Raw genomic sequence first — 21,516 nt, 5'->3', positions numbered from 1 at the left:
GCTTCATCCAGCTGCTCGAAAGAAGGCGTCGAGTTGTGATTCCCATCCGATGCGAACCGGAAGCGAAGTAAACTTTGACTACTAAAAGAATATAACAATGTAGAATAAATTTTAGGTTTCATGAAATCCTGTGTGTGATTAATAATATTATTAGAAATAGTTTTTAAGTAATTTTTCCTTCATACTATATAGAAATCTTGAGTACGTGAGTAACATATGTCGCGGTATCGATACTGAATGGAAGAATGCTCAAAACTTATCAAGACTTGATTCAAAAACTGACATCTATATGTCCAAGAATCGATACCAGTAACGACTATTTATTTGGAAACAGCCATGTTACAAAACCATCATACCTATAATGGCGAAGAAAGAGTCAAGTGCCATGTGACAAATGGCCGCTTCGCAGAAGTATCCAATTTTGGAGAAACTGAGCGAGCTGGAAGGTAGCATATCCGAGATCATTCCCAGTGACACGAACTGAGCAAGAAGAATTGTGATCGCGAACGAGATTTTCTCGCCAGATTCAACTGGAATCACAAACACGAGACCGGACAACATGTAGAGCAGTGCGTTGGGGACAACAAAGATAATCACATGGAACAGGTGCCGACGTTGCAGCTCCAGATGAATCACAATAGTGTCCAGTGATTCATCATCTTGATTGTCTTCAGGCTCCCAATAACGCAGTTTTTGCGATATCCTCACGGGTTTCTTCAAATCCCACTCATCGTTGTCGTGGAAAAATCTAAGACCGAGGACATCATGCCCTTGAAGATAGGGAACTGTAAAAATCATGGTCTCATTTTTAAAAATTTTTTAAGATCCTGTGCAGATTTGGGTTTTTCCATAAGGGGGGTCATTTTTCAAAAACAGAACAGTTAATTTCAAGTTTTTCAGGTCGAAAAAATTTATAAAAAAGTTTTTGAACATCGCCAAACACTAATTTGCAGATGAATGTTTATCAAAACAGGATTTTGAAATCACGCGACAGGGAGCGCCCCCTTCTCCCCGCACAATGCTCCTCTGACTGAATTACCATTATCAAGTCCATATTACCATATTTTTGAATATTCTTGAACTGACACGATGGTTTATCTCTTATCTGTGCAGAAAAAATTATACCTACCAATTCTGTAGATTCTTTGATCCATGATCCAAGCTCCTACGTTTATGTCACAGTGGTGTTTGTCAAACGGGAAATTGGAAATCTCAAATGAACAAGACACTTTCATGGTCAGCAGACTGGCCCAAAACACAATTTGTCCCGGCCACCAATCAATCTGACGATCAAAAGAATCGTATTCTACCTTTACGGCATCCAGAATAGCTGAAAATTTGCATTTTTAATTAATTAGCTTGTTGAAAAGATGAATACAGTAAAATTCAAACAAAATACATATAAAAAACCGATAAAATTTAGATAAAAAATTATATGAAGTTTACCCAGATTGCAGAAAAGAGAATGAAACACATTAATGCTGTATACTGAGCGTATTTATTGAGTTATACTTCTCATCTTTCCTTCCTTCGAGTTGTCACTTCCCACAAAACGTCCGGCTTGTGATTTACTTTTTTGGCTATTACCTTTCAAATTAACAATTGGGCGAAGTTTATGCGCCATTTTGTGCATGGGCTGCTCAAAACCTTCCGAGTAGTCAAAGAAAAAAATTACAATAATTTAAGTTGCCTTTTACTTGGATGCTGAAATAACTTCTCCTATAAAAACTATTTTACGAAGCATATTTAAATAAAGTAGCGCGTACCAAAGAAATAGTGCTTCCAAAATGTTTTTAGACAATCTGTTAGTAATTTTATCAGAACTTAAAGGAAGTTAATTTCGAATAGGGTACACAGTCTGTTCGTCATCTTATTTTCGGCCGGATAGATTCGAGCAACTTCTTATGCCGATCCTAATCTTACGCATACATTTCCTAGTCTCAATAGATCTAGTATAGACTGGTATTCTTGCGGGGTTAGAGGAGAGGAAGAGCAACTGCTTTCTAAGCTAAATTTATTCTTCTCTGGTTGAAACAATAAATAGTTTCAGCCTTACAAATTATAGTTTTAGTCATTGTTCATGATTGGTTAGTTCTAAGTATTTTACAGTGATAGTTATCAAGAAAGTACTTGGATTTATAAAATGCTTGTTTTGAACTGGTTCCAATATGGATCGGCAGTTTATTTTTTTGGAGATTGAAACATGTAGAAAAAAAATAAACAACCGGCGTTGGCAGGTTGGAAACGCTTGTTGTTTCGACTTTCGTAGAAAGCGAGGAATATATGTGTTCGGGATGTTTTTTATTCAGATCAATTGTACAAAACGCTGTTTTCACGGGGAATAATTTTTTGATCTGCATGGGCACAGTCGGGTGTGCGAACATTATAGAAACCTGCAATAAATCAAAGTAAAATTCTCATTATGAACTTTCCTCGTGGTGAATTACATTCCACTACAAATCGTTCCAAATGAAATTGAAGCAGCTAATCGGTTTTTATCAATTGCATACACGACTCAAACTGCAAAACTTAGTTTTTGATATTATTAGCTTAAAATTCAAAGTTTTGCCAATATATATTCTACTAAAAATGTTCGAGGCCCTTTAAATGGCAGTAGCAGAACTCACTGTTTTGTCTGATACGAGCAGTCTTATTCCAGTTTGCTTTGTTTTACTAGCAAAATTTGATAAAAGCTGTTCAAATCTTGCAACATCCTCTCCTTGGCCTTCCTATGGAGCTTGGAGTTATAAAAAACTTACGAAACAAACTTCTGACTCGATGAAAGAGTTATAACCATTGAGGGAGCTATACATTCCTGTTAATATTTTATGGTAGTCATGTTAAATGCGCAATTTGAAAAAATCGCATATGTAATTTTTTTGCTGCCTTCATGATTTTACTGGACAGTACCGAGATCAATATATCGAAGGAGAAATTGAAGCAGCAGAAACGATCTGGCAAAAAAATCAAAACTTAAAACAAGAATAAAATATCATCAGATAATTGAAACGAAAAACGCTCCTGTGATGCTGGATGTGTGCTCATGCTGGCTTCAATTGATATAACAAAAAAGAAAAAAGCTAAAAATTGTAAAATTGTTTCCGCACATGTCTAAAAAAACAAGGTTTTCAGAAACTCATTAAGAATACAAATATGGCTTGCAGTTATTAGTGGTATGCATTTAGTACACTTTGATGGGGGAAGTTGTCATCCATGGATGACCATTAGGTATAGATCATAGTTTTCACCATGTATTATCTGACAACCAATGGTCCCCATGTAAAAATCTTAATTGTTCCCATGTATAATTTTGTAACTAAGTGTCCTCCTGAAAAGTTTCGATTTATTCTTGAGTATTTCCATTGAACGTTGTGCTTACCTGTTTGCTGCTGAAAACGAATTGCTAAATTTTCGTTCCAATAACAACTGGTATGTTTCACTGGGCTATTTCTTGTTTGCTCAATTCTTCATAAAACTTTGATTCAAATTCAATACGTACATATACTTACAAAAGTATGATAGAAACATTTTCCTTTAATGCATCCCCGATTAACTGGGTTCCAAAACTGGAACAAAATCTCGCACTTAAATACACACTAAACACGGAATAGCAGTAGGTCAAATTTTATGTACACACAATTCTCCTATCAAATCACTGAATTTTTTTTTACTATACAAAAGTTAATGTAGGATTTTTGTTTCTTAATCTATTCTTCGTTTTTTGACCGTGGTTTTTTTCTCAACTGCTTCAATATCGAAAAACGAATTGTTGAAGAAAGACTACTCGTCCTTTTCGGAAGTATTGGCCTCCAGATCGGCGATGTCCCCGCTATCTATATCACTGTACCCATTAGACCGGGGTCTAGAGTTTGCCAACTGTTGAAGACCTGGTCCATCAGTTGTTGAAGCGAACGATATCTTTGTTTATTTTCATCAGCAAAACTATACTCATAGTAGACATCATAATTTTCCGGATGGTCCCAATCAACGTTTTGAGTGTTATTGAAATCTTCAGAAACCCCATCTAGGAAATCGTCACAAGCCCAAGACAGTGGCTGCTGACGATCTTCAAAAAAAGGCATCCATTTTTCCAAACCGTCAACATCAGTTCGCCCCGAATTTACCGTGGCGGCGTTGTCATCACTATCATCATTGCCAATCTTAGTTTCACCCACGATGATTTTGCGACCGTAGGGAAGTGTCTGCTGGCCATTATCGAGGATGTAGCGTTTGCCGTTAAAAGCTGATAACAATGTTTTCGTCGAAGTCACCGTTTGCAGATTGTGTGATGTGAATCGGATGCGATTCGACTATTTTCAATTTTGAGAAACGAGCCAGAGGTCATGGTGTCTTAATATCACTCATGAGTCAACAACTTCTGTGCAGCTTTTCATACACCTTTGTCTAAATAGATAATTAAATGATTACTAACCCAGTTAACGACGAACAGTAATGAGTGGTGAAAAAAGGATTCTCTATTTTTTTTGTGTGTTTTTTTTGTGTTTTTTTTGTGTGGCTGCTGCATCATTTCAACTTGAAGTCCAGGTGCAACAAAAGGTCACCTAAAGGTCAATTGTGACCTCAAAATCACTCATCATTAAAAAATCAAAAACTGGTCATCACAAAAACATTTTCGCCGACCAAAACTTTTGTTTTCAAAAAATTTAAACTTACCCGCTCAACAAAAACTTTTTTCAAAACAAATTAAACTTTTCCGACCATAAAAACAAACTAACTTCTTTTTCAAAAAAAAAATCCCCAACCAAATAATTTTATTTCGAATTTAAGTTGAATTTCAATGACCAAAAAAAACGAGAGACTTCCCCCCTCCCAAAAAAATTTCTGCACGCAAAAAAAAAATTTTCAACTAAAACATATTTTTTGCCATAAAAATTTTTCGGCGACAAAAAATTGTTTTCTTAAAAAAATGAAAATCCGACATTCAACCACAAAAAAAGCTAAAATCCATAATCGCCCATTGAAAAAAAAACTAGAACAAAATTCCAAATCAAATTTCATAGAAATAGCGAAGTTGAAATTCAAAAATTAATTTCATTATGTCGTAATGAAACTTATATATGTGAAACTTTTTTAAATCAGGAACACTAGCTTCCAACATTGTTGGCCCATTCTAACATTTTTTGTTGAACTCGAAGTGAACACTGTCAAATTTTCCTTAAAATTTTTGTTGGATTTGAACTCGAATCCGATAATTTCTCGCAAGGTGGCTTAATAATCTTCAAATATCCGAACGAGCATCTGTTTGGGCTTTGACTCGCAAGTTCTCCCATCAGCACAGTGCTTTAGAAAATTGTACAAATCCTCCTCAAATTTGTTTCTAGCTTGTTGGCGTTTAGTCGTGTTCAGAGTGATATATGGTTCCAACCATGCTTCTTGTTCAAACTTCAGGACACAGTGCACTTTTTGATATTTCAATCCCAACCCAAAATACAATTGCAGAAGCTTTTAACGAAATGTATAGTTTGACTTGTCATGCAACGTCTGCAGTGACTTCTTGGTCTTACCAATAGAACGTCTTGCGATTTCTTGATTTCTCATCTACCCGTGTAAATTTGTTTGGTAGGGTCTCAACCAATCATGGGGTACTGTTTCTTTGGCAGGAGCTACAGATTAATCTTGATAAGTAATGGAGATCAACTTGAAATAAAAATCCATTCAGAGAGTTTTCAGTCGTTTTAAGGATTTGGTTCAAAACTACCTCGTCTTCTAGATGCTCTATTAAATCAAAGTTACGCACCGGTAATTTTTCCGTATGCACAACGCCGCCATTGAGGTTATTCGCGTTGATCATCAACTCGTAGGTGCTAGGTTGATCTGGGTTGAAGTTGGGGCCTTCTTTTGTTTGGACCAATTCGAGATGCCTGCAATCTGATATAATCGGACCATTCGAGTCTTTCCAGGTACGTTTGAAGTCGTCTCTAGCTAAATTCGAAGCACTAAAATGATGCGCACGGTCCAGGTCAACAGTTTTGTGACTAATTTGTCGAAACTTTTCAAAGACGCCAGAGGTCATGGTGTCTTAATATCACTCATGAGTCAACAACTTCTGTGCAGCTTTTCATACACCTTTGTCTAAATAGATAATTAAATGATTACTAACCCAGTTAACGACGAACAGTAATGAGTGGTGAAAAAAGGATTCTCTATTTTTTTTGTGTGTTTTTTTTGTGTTTTTTTTGTGTGGCTGCTGCATCATTTCAACTTGAAGTCCAGGTGCAACAAAAGGTCACCTAAAGGTCAATTGTGACCTCAAAATCACTCATCATTAAAAAATCAAAAACTGGTCATCACAAAAACATTTTCGCCGACCAAAACTTTTGTTTTCAAAAAATTTAAACTTACCCGCTCAACAAAAACTTTTTTCAAAACAAATTAAACTTTTCCGACCATAAAAACAAACTAACTTCTTTTTCAAAAAAAAAATCCCCAACCAAATAATTTTATTTCGAATTTAAGTTGAATTTCAATGACCAAAAAAAACGAGAGACTTCCCCCCTCCCAAAAAAATTTCTGCACGCAAAAAAAAAATTTTCAACTAAAACATATTTTTTGCCATAAAAATTTTTCGGCGACAAAAAATTGTTTTCTTAAAAAAATGAAAATCCGACATTCAACCACAAAAAAAGCTAAAATCCATAATCGCCCATTGAAAAAAAAACTAGAACAAAATTCCAAATCAAATTTCATAGAAATAGCGAAGTTGAAATTCAAAAATTAATTTCATTATGTCGTAATGAAACTTATATATGTGAAACTTTTTTAAATCAGGAACACTAGCTTCCAACATTGTTGGCCCATTCTAACATTTTTTGTTGAACTCGAAGTGAACACTGTCAAATTTTCCTTAAAATTTTTGTTGGATTTGAACTCGAATCCGATAATTTCTCGCAAGGTGGCTTAATAATCTTCAAATATCCGAACGAGCATCTGTTTGGGCTTTGACTCGCAAGTTCTCCCATCAGCACAGTGCTTTAGAAAATTGTACAAATCCTCCTCAAATTTGTTTCTAGCTTGTTGGCGTTTAGTCGTGTTCAGAGTGATATATGGTTCCAACCATGCTTCTTGTTCAAACTTCAGGACACAGTGCACTTTTTGATATTTCAATCCCAACCCAAAATACAATTGCAGAAGCTTTTAACGAAATGTATAGTTTGACTTGTCATGCAACGTCTGCAGTGACTTCTTGGTCTTACCAATAGAACGTCTTGCGATTTCTTGATTTCTCATCTACCCGTGTAAATTTGTTTGGTAGGGTCTCAACCAATCATGGGGTACTGTTTCTTTGGCAGGAGCTACAGATTAATCTTGATAAGTAATGGAGATCAACTTGAAATAAAAATCCATTCAGAGAGTTTTCAGTCGTTTTAAGGATTTGGTTCAAAACTACCTCGTCTTCTAGATGCTCTATTAAATCAAAGTTACGCACCGGTAATTTTTCCGTATGCACAACGCCGCCATTGAGGTTATTCGCGTTGATCATCAACTCGTAGGTGCTAGGTTGATCTGGGTTGAAGTTGGGGCCTTCTTTTGTTTGGACCAATTCGAGATGCCTGCAATCTGATATAATCGGACCATTCGAGTCTTTCCAGGTACGTTTGAAGTCGTCTCTAGCTAAATTCGAAGCACTAAAATGATGCGCACGGTCCAGGTCAACAGTTTTGTGACTAATTTGTCGAAACTTTTCAAAGACGCCAGCAAGAAGGAGTGTATCACACTTGAGATACAATTTGTGATATTCCTCGAAGTTGTGACATCTGAACTTTATAAAAACTTGCCTTGCATGATCCAGATCCGCTTCTGAAACTGCATCTTTTCCTCCATTCAAAACATCGGTTCAATGCTGCAAGGAATATAGTTCTTTTTCTGCAAATTTTTCTTTATTAGCCATTTCTGAATAGGGGTAGAAAGTTTTCCGTCGTAACAGACATCGCTGCTCGTCCGTCTCGTATGCAAAATACTCGTTCAAAATCTACATTTTCGTACACTGGTAGATTATCAACCATTTTGAAAAAAAAAGATTTCAAAAAATTGCTTGATTCAATGAAGCCGAGGTACTCGAAAGCTTATTGATCAGCTCCGTTCTTCTTTCATATAGTTTTAATTAGGACTCCAATGCTTAACGATATATATTTTTCGTCGGTGCTGTGTATAACACTCATTAAACTGGTTGGCTCGCATTCATTCAATGCGGAACATCTATTGTGAAGCTCATAATTCTGGATTTTATGTCCAACGACTGGATAAAACTCACAGCTCGTCTTTCTAGATTGCATTTTCATGTGCTCATCCCAGAAAATTTCTTGAAAAAATAGAATGTTCAAGACATTTTTCGTGCTCATTGGTAAAATGTCTACAGCAAATCCAACATATTGATGTGTTTCCTTCGATCAGCGTTTCTTTTTTTCCTAGGAAATGAGGAAGTTGTTTTTGATCATAGATTTTTCTCGCTAAATGATGCAACTGATTGAGAAACTGTTTTTTTTTTTGCGTTGACCAGAGCTGTCATAGTCAAGTAAGTAGGGCTGTGAGTAGTTTCCGTATTTAATTACAGCTAATGGATACTGACAAGCTTCGTGTTGTTGTGCAACTAGAGTTGATGACCGCGAACGATTATCAGGGCAAGAATACAGGTTTTAGAAAAGATTCAAAGTCGAAGTAAAATTTAAGTAGTACAAACCACAGAGTTTGAAGCTTTTTGAAGTCGTATCGGTTGGTTGCGTTTTCTACTGATGGCATGACGCATGGGGCGATTCATGATCCTTACAGGACTTGATGCGTTGCTCATGGACTTCATCACTCCAAATATTGTGAAAACAGTTTTCACCTTAGTGCGTTAAAGGGCGATGCTTATATCCTTGAATTTCACAGATGAGTTTTAGCAAATCGGTTATAAGTCATAATGATGCTTTACAGCCTCATACAAGAGACAAGAAAAGTGGGTCCAAGTCAGTTATCTCAATTTCATTGCTGCCATCATTGTTTGGTCGTTTTGATATATACATAGGCAACCATTCTCCCTTTTGGAACTTATTTTCCCGTACATCGTTGCGAAACTCATGGGCAAAACAAAGGTATCTTGAGCTTTTTATGCACTTTCAGCAGTGTATGTATCAGGTTGTGTTCGCGCAGCTGCTGGGTTTGCTTTTTGTTGATCAGTCAGAAACAGGTCAATACCATGCTTCAGACTAAAACCAGCCGTAAAGCAAAGTTCGAAGCAATTATGATCGTCGTGATTTTTAATATTTATCAAAATCTGGGATTCTCGAATTTGAAAAGGCAAGTCATAATGAGATGCTCCATGGATTGGAGAAAACTTTGCAAGCTTAACAAATTCTTGAATGAAGTGTTGCAAAAAAAACCAGCCGCTTCCATAAGATGCAAAATCTCAAAAATTGCCTGCAGTTTTTTTGATCATTTCAAAAAACTCGTCATCTTATAATCTCAAGCTCATTGCCGGTTTCAAGTCGGAGTTTCAAGTCAATCCACTCGTCGGGCTCTATATTACTAGAATCGATTATTGCTCTAGGTTTTACCAAACCCAAATCAGCGCTGAACTGAATTTTTCTATGCCCTTCTGCAACACCAAAAAAGGCTTCAAGAACACCAAAAAAGTGACTCCGTTTTTTGAAGAAGTGTGCCGTTGATTTTGCCTCCATCAGCAGCATGCACATCACCAATAGCAGCATGAGCAGCGGCACTTTTATTAGCTAAGTCAGCAGAAGCAGCTCTCATAAGTAAAGGAGGTGATAAATTTTTCGCCGATTGAAAGCTCAAATGACAATAGTCACAAACAGCTCCAAGTTGACCATGAGTGTGAAGAATATGTCAAGACCATTTTAGCAGTGAATGATTACTCATTTCATCAAAATCAAATTTTTTTTTCAATGAAATGTTTGTGTTTTGACCGATCAAATTTGAGTATGTCCTAATTATTCTACCAAAATGCGAATTTATTCAAATTTCCCGCTTTGTTGTACATGCTGAACTACTATTGGTTGACATAGTTTATCATTGAAACGTATTCAGGCAATTTTACTAAAGATGACAAAAATCAAAGAAAATGACTTAAAAATCACTTATTTAGATTTGAGTTTCACATTTTAAATTGTACGTCACGAAGTAGGGAGTATTTCGAAATTACAAATACAATTTGATCATGTCTTAAAACATTAACTGAGCGTTGGTTTTAATTGTAATCTCTAAACAAGTTAGTTAAAACTTTCTTAAGCTTTGCTACTTTGCTTAAACACTTTTCCAAGCTTCAACATTCACTAAATTGGTTACTGGATAAAATGGGTTGTTCTAAAAATTCCGGATATTAATAAACTGTGACTAGAATCTATAATCTAGTAAAAACAATCAAATTTACTTTATTTTAACTAAGATGGCTTTGTTGTTTTAAGGCGGAGTGAAGGTTTTAGCGTTTCCCTCCAAAACTAATGAGAAAACTTATCTTTTTTATCGTTTTCTTAAAGCCAAAGACGTGAAACTACGTGAAACTACGTGAAGACTGAATAATATAATTAAGGGTATTTACTATAGATGTTAAACATAATACTATTTTTGCACTAGAAACATCCCATTTTCTTTACAAATAAAAAAAATAATTATTAAAAACGATATTTTTGGGCTTGCGATCTCCACAAAAAAAAACCATTTCTGTTCTGAAACCTGGCTAAAAAATGCGTAGCTTGGTGCGAGCAGCAATATGAGTGGTCGGAAGACTATATTCGGAACTTGTAACAAAAAATTAGAAAAATGGCATTGGATGAGGCTTTTTCAAAAAGTCAAGTCTGTATTTCGTCAATGCAATGGACGGTCTGAACAAAGTCGTGCGACATATGACAAGTTTGATCACAAGTTTGAAGACTATAGCTCTTCAAGTTCACACAAAAAATATGAGACATTTTTCCAAGATTTGAAACTTTTAAGTTTTTTTTTCGTATATTGATTAACAAACTGTTCAACAATAGCTTACAAAGTGGTTCATTGTGCTCTACTTTTCCTAAAAATTTTTTAGGTGAAGCTTTTTATATACAAGGAAACCAATTAAAAACTATTTAAACACAATCTTTTTTTCAGAATTAAATATTTTTACAAAAAAAACTCAAAAAAGAAAATCAAACAATCTCAATCTCAGTTTCGAAGTTAAATAAGATCTAAATACTCCTAAGTTTTTTCCAGTGTTGTTAGCTTTTACTTTTTCTCTAGCTCTACACGTAAAGAAGAGGTCAAATTTTTCGTTTGGTTACTCACTGTTGCTCTAGTGGTGCGCGTTGGAGTTGAGCAACCTGGTTCACCAAGCCAAGAGGACACTGCAGAAGAAGAATCAGCTTTCGGAGTAACTAATGATGGTGAGTCAGTCTGCTCCATTGCCCTTAAACGGTGCAAAAATTCAATTTTACTAAAGTATTGTGTTTTATTTTCATACACAGGAGTAACATCATAATTGTGTTTAAACAAAAAGTTTTTTTTACTGAATTTGTTAAACTTGATACATCAATCTGAACAGCAAGAAGTTTGTCAGGATCCATATACTTTCCAGAATTTGTAACATAAATTAAATAAGTGAAATTGAGTTCTTAGTCTTAATTTATCATCTTTCAGAAAAACTTACTGAATAAAGTTAAAACAATTTTTGGGTATCATGATAGATTTGTAAAACTTATTTCTTCGTTAACAGCTGCAAAAAAACTACCAGGAACGGTATCAAATAAAAATTGTTCTTTCGTGATTCGACAACTTGTGATTCGAAAATTTATAACAAAGCATTTTAAAAGAAATTTCAGAAGAAAGTAAAAAACGTAACGCGAAGAGAAAAGAAAATGAAATGAATTAGAAAAAAACAACAAGAGATTAAAATAGGGATTGGTTTTCTGAAATTAAAAATTTCAGGAACTTCTCTGTAGTTTTTATCAGTTTACCAAAGCAGGGCATGTGAGTTATTTATGTTTCCTTGTATAACTAATTTGCTTTCAAACAAATCGCTGGTTTTAAATACTACCTTCAATTAAACATTGTGACCTTTGACGCCCATTAAAATTTTCATCAGTAGCACATGCTCAAAGTACCAAACCACTTGAACCAAATTGCAATCGAATTCTTTTGCGTTTTAATTTATATGTGTCCTGATGTTTAAATAGATACAACGCTTTCTGTTGCAAACCTATACAATCAATTGAAACCATTTCTTACTATTTGTCTTTGAAATCAAGCTACATTAAAACGAAAACAAACACCACAACAACTGCAGATAAATTGTTTGTTTCTTTTGCAAAGCAATAAAAGGTTAGTGCGTGCTATATTGAAAACATATGACCAAACTGGTACGTATGTAACCTCTGAAATTGCCTGCAGTTTTTTTGATCATTTCAAAAAACTCGTCATCCTATAATCTCAAGCTCATCGCCGGTTTCAAGTCGGAGTTTCAAGTCAATCCACTCGTCTGGCTCTAATTACTAGAATCGATTATTGCTCTAGGTTTTACCAAACCCAAATCAGCGCTGAACTGAATTTTTTTATGCCCTTCTGCAACACCAAAAAAGGTTTCAAGAACACCAAAAATGAGACTCAGTTTTTTGAAGAAGTGTGCCGTTGATTTTGCCTCCATCAGCAGCATGCACATCACCAACGGCAGCATGAGCAGCGGCACTTTTATTAGCTAAGTCAGCAGAAGCAGCTCTCATAAGTAAAGGAGGTGATAAGTTTTTTGGCGATTGAAAGCTCAAATGACAATAGTCACAAACAGCTCCAAGTTGACCATGAGTGTGAAGAATATATCTTTCTAGACGATTTTAGCAGTGAATGATTACTCATTTCATCAAAATCAAAATATTTTTTTTTCAAAGAAATGTTTGTGTTTTGGCCGATCAAATTTGAGTTTGTCCTAATTATTCTGCCAAAATGCGAATTTATTCAAATTTCCCGCTTTGTTGTACATGCTGAACTACTATTGGTTGACATAGTTTATCATTGAATCGTATTCAGGCAATTTTACTAAAGATGTTAAAAATCAAAGAAAATGACTGGGTCAGAGTTACGTGGTCACGGAAATGACTTCAAAATCACTTATTTAGATTTGAGTTTCACATTTCAAATTGTACGTCACGAAGTAGGGAGTATTTCGAAATTACAAATACAATTTGATCATGTCTTAAAACATTAACTGAGCATTGGTTTTAATTGTAATCTCTAAACAAGTTAGTTAAAACTTTCTTAAGCTTTGCTACTTTGCTTAAACACTTTTCCAAGCTTCAACATTCACTAAATTGGTTACTGGATAAAATTGGTTGTTCTATAAATTCCGGATATTAATAAACTGTGACTAGAATCTATAATCTAGTAAAAATAATCAAATTTACTTTATTTTAACTAAGATGGCTTTGTTGTTTTAAGGCGGAGTGAAGGTTCTAGCGTTTCCCTCCAAAACTAATGAGAAAACTTATCATTTTTTTATCGTTTTCTTAAAGCCAAAGACGTGAAACTACGTGAAGACTACAATATAATTAAGGGTGTTTACTATAGATGTTAAACATAATACTATTTTTGCACTAGAAACATCCTATTTTCTTTACAAATAAAAAAAATAATTATTAAAAACGACATTTTTGGGCTTGCGATCTCCACAAAAAAAACCATTTCCGTTCTGAACCCTTGGCTAAAAAATGCGTAGCTTGGTGCGAGCAGCAATACGAGTGGTCGGAAGACTATATTCGGACCTTGTAACAAAAAATTAGAAAATTGGCATTGGATGAGGCTTTTTCAAAAAGTCAAGTCTGTTTTTCTTCAATGGACGGTCTGAACAAAGTCGTGCGACATATGACAAGTTTGATCACAAGTTTGAAGACTATAGCTCTTCAAAGTCACAAAAAAAATATGAGACATTTTTCCAAGATTTGAAACTTTTAAGTTTTTTCTTGTATATTGATTAACAAACTGTTCAACAATAGCTTACAAAGTGGTTCATTGTGCTCTACTTTTCCTAAAAATTTCTTAGGTGAAGCTTTTTATATACAAGGAAACCAATTAAAACTATTTAAACTCAACCTTTTTTTCAGAATTGAATAATTTTACAAAAAAAAACTCAAAAAAGAAAATCAAACAATCTCAATCTGAGTTTCGAAGTTAAATAAGATCTAAATACTCCTGCGTTTTTTTCCAGTGTTGTTAGCTTTACTTTTTTTCTAGCTCTACACGTAGAGAAGAGGTCAAATTTTTCGTTTGGTTACTCACTGTTGCTCTAGTGGTGCGCGTTGGAGTTGAGCAACCTGGTTCACCAAGCCAAGGGGACACTGCAGAAGAAGAATCAGCTTTCGGAGTAACTAATGATGGTGAGTCAGTCTGCTCCATTGCCCTTAAACGGTGAAAAAATTCAATTTTACTAAAGTATTGTATTTGATTTTCATACACTGGAGTAACATCATAATTGTGTTTATACAAAAAGTTTTTTTTTACTGAATTTGTTAAACTTGAAATATCAATCTGAACAGCAAGAAGTTTGTCAGGATCCATATACTTTCCAGAATTTGTAACATAAATTAAATAAGTGAAATTGAGTTCTTAGTCTTAATTTATCATCTTTCAGAAAAACTTACTGAATAAAGTTAAAACAATTTTTTGGTATCATGATAGATTTGTAAAAATTCTTTCTTCGTTAACAGCTGCAACAACATTACCAGGAACGGTATCAAATAAAAATTGTTCTTTCGTGATTCGACAACTTGTGATTCGAAAATTTATAACAAAGCATTTTTAAAGAAATTTCAGAAGAAAGTAAAAAACGTAACGCGAAGAGAAAAGAAGTTGAAATGAATTGGAAAAAATCAACAAGAGATTAAAATAGGGATTGGTTTTCTGAAATTAAAAATTTCAGGAACTTCTCTGTAGTTTTTATCAGTTTACCAAAGGAGGGCGTGTGAGTTATTTATGTTGCCTTTTATTAACTAGTTTGCTTTCAAACAAATCGCTGGTTTTAAATACTACCTTCAATTAAACATTGTGACCTTTGACGCCCATTAAAATTTTCATCAGTAGCACATGCTCAAAGTACCAACCCACTTGAACCAAATTGCAATCGAATTCTTTTGCGTTTTAATTTATATGTGTCCTGATGTTTAATAGATACAACGCTTTCTGTTGCAAACCTATACAATCAATTGAAACCATATCTTACTATTTGTCTTTGAAATCAAGCTTTAAAACGAAAACAAACACCACAGCAACTGCAGATAAATTGTTTGTTTCTTTTGCAAAGCAATAAAAGGTTAGTGCGTGCTATATTGAAAACATATGACCAAACTGGTACGTATGTAACCTCTAAAATTTTCAAAAAAGCATTTAAAACGTGTACGAAGACTTCCCGTAACCAGCGAAGAGTTTCAAAATTACCAATCCGATCGCAAAATAGTGAAATATCTGATACTGTTGAAAACAGGGCAACCCACAGTCTAATTGTAATTTTGCCAGAAATCTAAACTCAAATACAAACGTTTTCAAACACGACTCGAGTCGACATTCGTCAAAAAAGGCAGAAGCTATGTTCGGAGTTATGTTATCTGATTAATTTAATGAATTTCAATTTAACCAACTTTTAATTCATGAATACTGAAAAATTTTCCGATTTAACTACTTTTCAAAAATTGAGTTTTCGAAAGCCTTTTCGAATCTGAGTAATGCCCTTTTTCATTTCACAATGAAAAAGTTCCAATTTAATTTATTGATTTAAGTAGATTCAGAAGAACAGTTAAGCGAGTTTTTTGCATCCCAAAAATGTTTCGGTCTTCCTTGCATTTTCACTTGCTTCAAATACTTAGTTTCTCCTGATTAAGATGTCAAAGGAAACGGTGGTTTAACTGACACGCTTAAGCTAGCTTTTTTGTTTTCATTACAAAAATTTGCAGCCGATCTCCATTTTTTAGATTTCACTGCAACCAAGAAACGTTTACCCAACTCATTGCTTTCTGCAACATCATCTAACGAACAAACGTCATCAAACTAAAACGCCAGCAAAAAGTCTCCTACAGTTGGGAGACAGAAACGAATTGATAAAACAGTTGCGCTCCCTGCTGCATCATGGATATCAAACAAAACCGCAAGAAGTTGAGCTACAGTTTCGAAGAAACACACAGAAAGCAGAGATGTTCAAACAGATGAGGTAAAACCAAAAACATTGAGAAGATTTGAAAGTTTAGTTATTGGAAACCATTCTGGAAACCTTTAGTTATTGGAAACCAAATGTGTAAATAGTAGTATGTACTATATGCATACTACTATTGCAGATCTATCATATGTGGTGTTTTTTGTATTTATATTGCACATTTGGTTTTTAGTACAAATTTTAGTGGTGATGCTTTGGATTTTGTATACATTAATGATGCTGTTTTGAAAAGTTTCTTGGTTCATATGCTTTCTCATTAGGTATTTTTTTTAAATATGGTTCTGTTTCATATACATCTCAATTTATAGATTATTGCGTACAAACAAATTTTGTCCAAAATTTCTGTCAGCAAGCAAGGAAAGTTTGAAAGAGTGCAGATAGCGCAACTCATATTAAGTCAATATGCAGTGAAATCTGTAAATTTTTTTTATTATGGTTATTCAGTTAAATTCATTAATTACTTGGTGACAGTTGCAAATGGAGACCATTGCAGATCAATTTTTTCATGGGGAAAATAAGTTAAAAATTAATATGTAGTGACAGTTAGAATTATTACATTGGGACCGTTATGTGTAAATTATTACATGGTGACAGTTAGAATTATTATATGGTGACCATTGGTTGTCATATAATACATGGTGACAATTAGGATCTATACCTATAGGTCATCCATGGATGACAAACCCTCCCCCCAATCATAGTGTACTATATGCATACTACTGTTATTCAAATAACGGGGTAATTCGTTACACAATACAGTTAAGCACATAGGAATTAATTTGTCAATTCTTATAAAGGAGGATTCGTTGCATGGCACCATAGGGGGAAATATTCAACAAGATCCAAAAAGTTAACTGACTCACTTATATCGGGTGTCCAAAAGGTACCTCTAGGTACCATTATCATCATCTGTCCCCCAAATTCACTCGAATTTCATTGAGCGGAGGGTGAATCATAGTAACAGTAGATCCACATCTGAATTGTTAGATAGCCATCTTTTTCGTTAACCTCTGAGATTTGCTTGATATCCAAAAACACACGAATAGCTTTGTCTTTCATATCAGTAGGTGGGAAGGCTTGTGGAATACTTTTTCGAAGTTTTTCCTGCAGGTATATTTCATAATCTACACCATTGGTGTTATTGAATTGGTAGCCGTTTATAATTGCAAATGTTGTCCAAAAAATTAACAAAAAAAACCCACACATTACAAACTGTATATTTTTGGAATTTTCAGCGTATTTAACCAGCCCTGCTTTTTTAATTTGGTCTTCCGAAGTTGACGGTTTAAAACTCAAACTTCATTCATTTTTTTGCTGCTTCTTGCAATTCGAACGTCGATGCGAAGTTTAGTATTGATAATAGTTTTTATCAAAGATGACGTTGTTGAATTAAATTTTAAAAACACCTGCGTCGATAATTACATTTTAAAAAATGAATTTTTCTTTTTAATGAACTCTTTAGATAGTTTAGATTCGTCAATCAAAGAAGTCTGTTTTTGTTTGTCTGAGGAAATAAATGATTTCCTTTCAACTTTTATGAGAAAATATTGCGCGCACTGTAATTTTACCAGGCTTTCTAAATGATATTTGTTAATGAAACTGCTCTCTTCACTAACTATTAAAATCAGTTTTGTGCCATCTGAAAAAAACCTTAGAACGAGTAATGGATTTTTTTGTTTCAAAAGTAATCGATTATAATGGCAATATAATCTATTTCGTCTGAATTTTACATCTGTAAAGGATTACAATGATATTTTTGTCTAGGAAATCCATTATAATCAATTAGAATCCATGAGCGCTTGGTGCTGAGAAATAGCAACGAAAAAACTTTTGAAGAAGTTTCTACGGGTACGCAAAAAAACTTCAACGCAAAATGATTTTAGCTTTATTCAGCAATAACAAGCATCTAGTTATTTAACGGAAATTTCAGGAGCTTGAATGGAGCTAAATATTATTAATAAAATTTTCGGTAAAAACCTCAGTAACTTGTAAAAACGCAAATAAACAAACTTAGGGGAAAGTACGCCGGCTAGATTTAGAAAATATTTCTTGAACTTCTGTCAAACTCTACGTTGAAAAAAATTTCGACACATAAATAGTTACACTTGTAAGTACTACTGTGGGCAAATGATAGTGACAATTTCATTGTAAATATAGACGCCCAAAGTTAATCAGACTTTTTTTGGTGTTTTTGTCACAAAAATGCTTCAAATTAGCTTTAATAGATTTTTTTTTCGACTGGGTAGGAAGAGTGTGTGAGAGAAAGAGAGAGAAAAAAAGACAGCCAAGCCAAAAAGACAGCAGTGTCAAGTATCAAAATCAATCGACACAGAAAGCATATTTGGATCAATTAGCTATCTGAAAATTATTTGAAATCATTTATGAGCCAAAGTATTTTGCGGTATAAAAGTTTCAAAACAAAACACTTCAAGTTTGAATGGTAGCACTTCAAAAAATCCGAACTGCAATTTTCTGCTTTTGCAAGTAACCAATACTTAATGGTGAACGTTTGACCTAAAATAACGATACTTTGAAATGGCCCACGCCATTTCTTTTGCAACTTCTGTGTTTCCTTTGGGTGAACTGCCTCATGAGAGACAAAACTTAGTCTCCCACTGAGTATGTTTCAGGGTCAGCGGTCCTTCTATCAAATCTCCTCTCTTTACTAATCTATGCCTGCTGTGTATATGGCCGGTACAGGTCATTCAGTTCCTGTTGCCTTTTGAAAACGCCACGTCTTTCAACGTCTTTCTTCCCTCGTAACCGGGATAAAGTAACGTCAACGGGGAGATTTTTTTCGTGATCTTTTAGGATCATGTGTGGGCTGATCTGTACTGCTGTATGCGCCCATCACCTGCTGTAAAGGCGTGGCCTACTTGTTCGTGTTTTGTGAGCAATAAACTCTCAGCATGGTGCTATTTTGGCTTTCGACCAGGCTTTCTCACCAGTTCTTTTTCCATCTTCTTTGTGAAGTCACCGACGATTGGCTTGCCGTTGTCTAATTGGAACGTAATTGGACGCCCGTGTCTAGCAATCCAGAAATTTATCAAATGATCACACATTTCCTCCGCTGATGCTGTCTTGCATGGTACTGCTTCCGCGTACATAGTGAAATGATCAATCATTGCCAGTACTTGATTTTATTCCTTGGCCGTCATGCAGATTTTTTGATGATCTTTTTGAACGACTTCATTGAACTCTGCGGACTCTATCGACCGCAAAGGAAATCTCATTTTCCTAGGGTCCTTCGCCTGTTGACATGACAAACACGCAGAGATCCACTTTTCGCAAGCCTTTTTAAAGCCGGGCCACATGAACCGCTTCTTTATTCGTTTGTAAAAAATTTTCCACGCTTTGATGACCCATCTAGTCGTGTGAAAGAAACAATAACTCAGTTTGGTACCGCTGTGGCAACACTATTGAAATATATTTGCTGGCCTCTATTCCGTTTTTTTAGATACAACAAATCCTTTCTTTGCGCATAAAATTGTATTAGGGTGATTTAGCTATCCTCTTCAAAGTCGCTTTGTCGGTCAGGTGCTCTAATCTCTATTCATCTCTTTAAATTGTTCGTCATGCTATCAATTTTTGAGCCCTCAGGTGATCCTATATTCGGTATCTGGCATTCCAAAAGGTTTACATTATTCAGTTGTCCGCTAGAAACCATATCTTCCTCAAAGGTGTCGCTTCCTGTTGCAAACGTTCTAGATCAGTACGGACGACTGTAGCATGCGGAAGTAACCTAGCTTGACGCTTCGACACTGCTATCAATTCAAGCTCCTCCGCAGCAAAATGACTATAGTATCTTCTTAGTTCGAAGTTTATCTGTCTCGATCTGGGTTTTGGTGAGATTCTCCGTCCAATTCGCGTTCTTTCCATTGCACTAGTAAGAATTGAAATGCTATTTCTGACACGTCTGAATTGAAAGTAATCACTGACAAGTTCCCAGGCTTGCGGATTGAGATCATCGCTCGAATTGTCATGGTCGGCATATCTGCACTCGGGACTAATCCTCAAGTTCCTTGACTCCTCGGAAAAATTTCTGTTCCAGGATTGTTCTGACTTTAACTCCCCGGACAATGTTTCATGGCATGGCCTCTTGATGTCCGACTCCCCGGACAGTTCCATGTCCCAATCATCTTCCAAAGTCGATTCCCCGGAAAGTTTCATCAACGAACAGGCCCTTCTTTCTATGCTTCTATGCTACTTTCAGGTTGACAATGCTCCTTTGATTATGTGGAGTGGACGTTTGTTAATGCTCACTGTAGGATGTCCTCAAAAAATACCATTCATGATTCTGCTTTTCAACTTCACTGTCGAGTAGATTGAGGAGGTTTCGCATGACATCCGGTGCCAGGTTTACTTTTTGGCTCAGCATTGTTATGTTATTGATGCCTGGTCGGCTAAGTTTTTGCCATACTAGATTTCAGCGCAGCAACTAGTTGAATGGTCACCTCTCGCCAAAATCTTTATTTCGGCAACGTCTTCAACGGGAAGTTCTGGGTGTTCTGGTATGGGGTATCCTGATTTGTGCAATCATCTGGTGAGTGGCAGTTTATCGTGGGTATTTTTATCCACAAAAGAAAAATTGTCTTTTGTTTTTGCCTGGTTAGCCTGTTTCTCTTCCAGTCGCTCATAAAGTTCAGTTTTCCTACTCAGTTTTTCGCTAATTTGATGTTTTTGACGAGTCTGGTGCTCTATGATCATGTGATTGCCATCGAGGCGTTTCATTCAGCGACCGATAAAACTTTGAACCAACGAGTATCTTTTCAATCAAACAAGAGCTCGGTTATCAACGCGTAGGTTAAAGTGATAATCATTCTAAAAAACCCTTCACAAAAGTGATCACCACGAATATTTCTGCCTTTGTTGTACCGTGTTTTTTTTCGGTGTCGCTTAGAATGTTTCTACCACAAGCAATGGTTCGTAGAAGAGTTCTTCCATTCCATTCTTGATTTTGGAGGAGTACGCTCGAGATAGCTACCACTGATGCGTCAGTATCCAATGCAAACTTTTCTTTTACTGTTGGCATGTCAAGGACCGGAGCCTCGCATAGCTCGCGTTTGATGTTATGGAAGGAGACTTGAGTCTCATCGCTCCAGCTGAACTTCTTGCCCCTTATTCCTCATAAGTTGCTGCATAGGGTATATGTAGTCCGCATACCCTTTAATGAATTACCGCTAGTATTAGCGAAGTCGAGAAAGCTCAATAACTGGGTGTCAGTTTTCGGCGCTTTCCATGTCAGCGCCGCTTCAGCCGCCTCCGGGTCTGGTCTGAATCCATGTTTGTTTACTAAACGAACCAAGATACTTCATGGAATCCCTCAGTTTTTCGCACTT

At 35.5% G+C, this 21,516-nt stretch overlaps 1 protein-coding gene across 1 annotated transcript in view; it reads right to left on the bottom strand.

Annotated features, from left to right (window-relative positions):
* Positions 1 to 339: 339 nt before the first annotated feature.
* The window catches only part of LOC134846686 (acetylcholine receptor subunit alpha-like), a 33,418-nt gene continuing 12,241 nt past the window's right edge, over positions 340 to 21,516 (bottom strand). The window contains exons 2-3 of the mRNA XM_063864072.1: positions 1,130 to 1,330; positions 340 to 785 (exon numbers count right to left, since the gene is read on the bottom strand). Coding sequence (XP_063720142.1) covers positions 340 to 785; positions 1,130 to 1,330 — 647 coding nt within the window. The remainder of the gene's footprint in view (positions 786 to 1,129; positions 1,331 to 21,516) is intronic.

This window comes from Symsagittifera roscoffensis, chromosome 5, assembly GCF_963678635.1.
Source record: "Symsagittifera roscoffensis chromosome 5, txSymRosc1.1, whole genome shotgun sequence".
NCBI lineage: Eukaryota > Metazoa > Xenacoelomorpha > Acoela > Convolutidae > Symsagittifera > Symsagittifera roscoffensis.
This window is presented reverse-complemented; position numbering and strand designations above follow the sequence as displayed.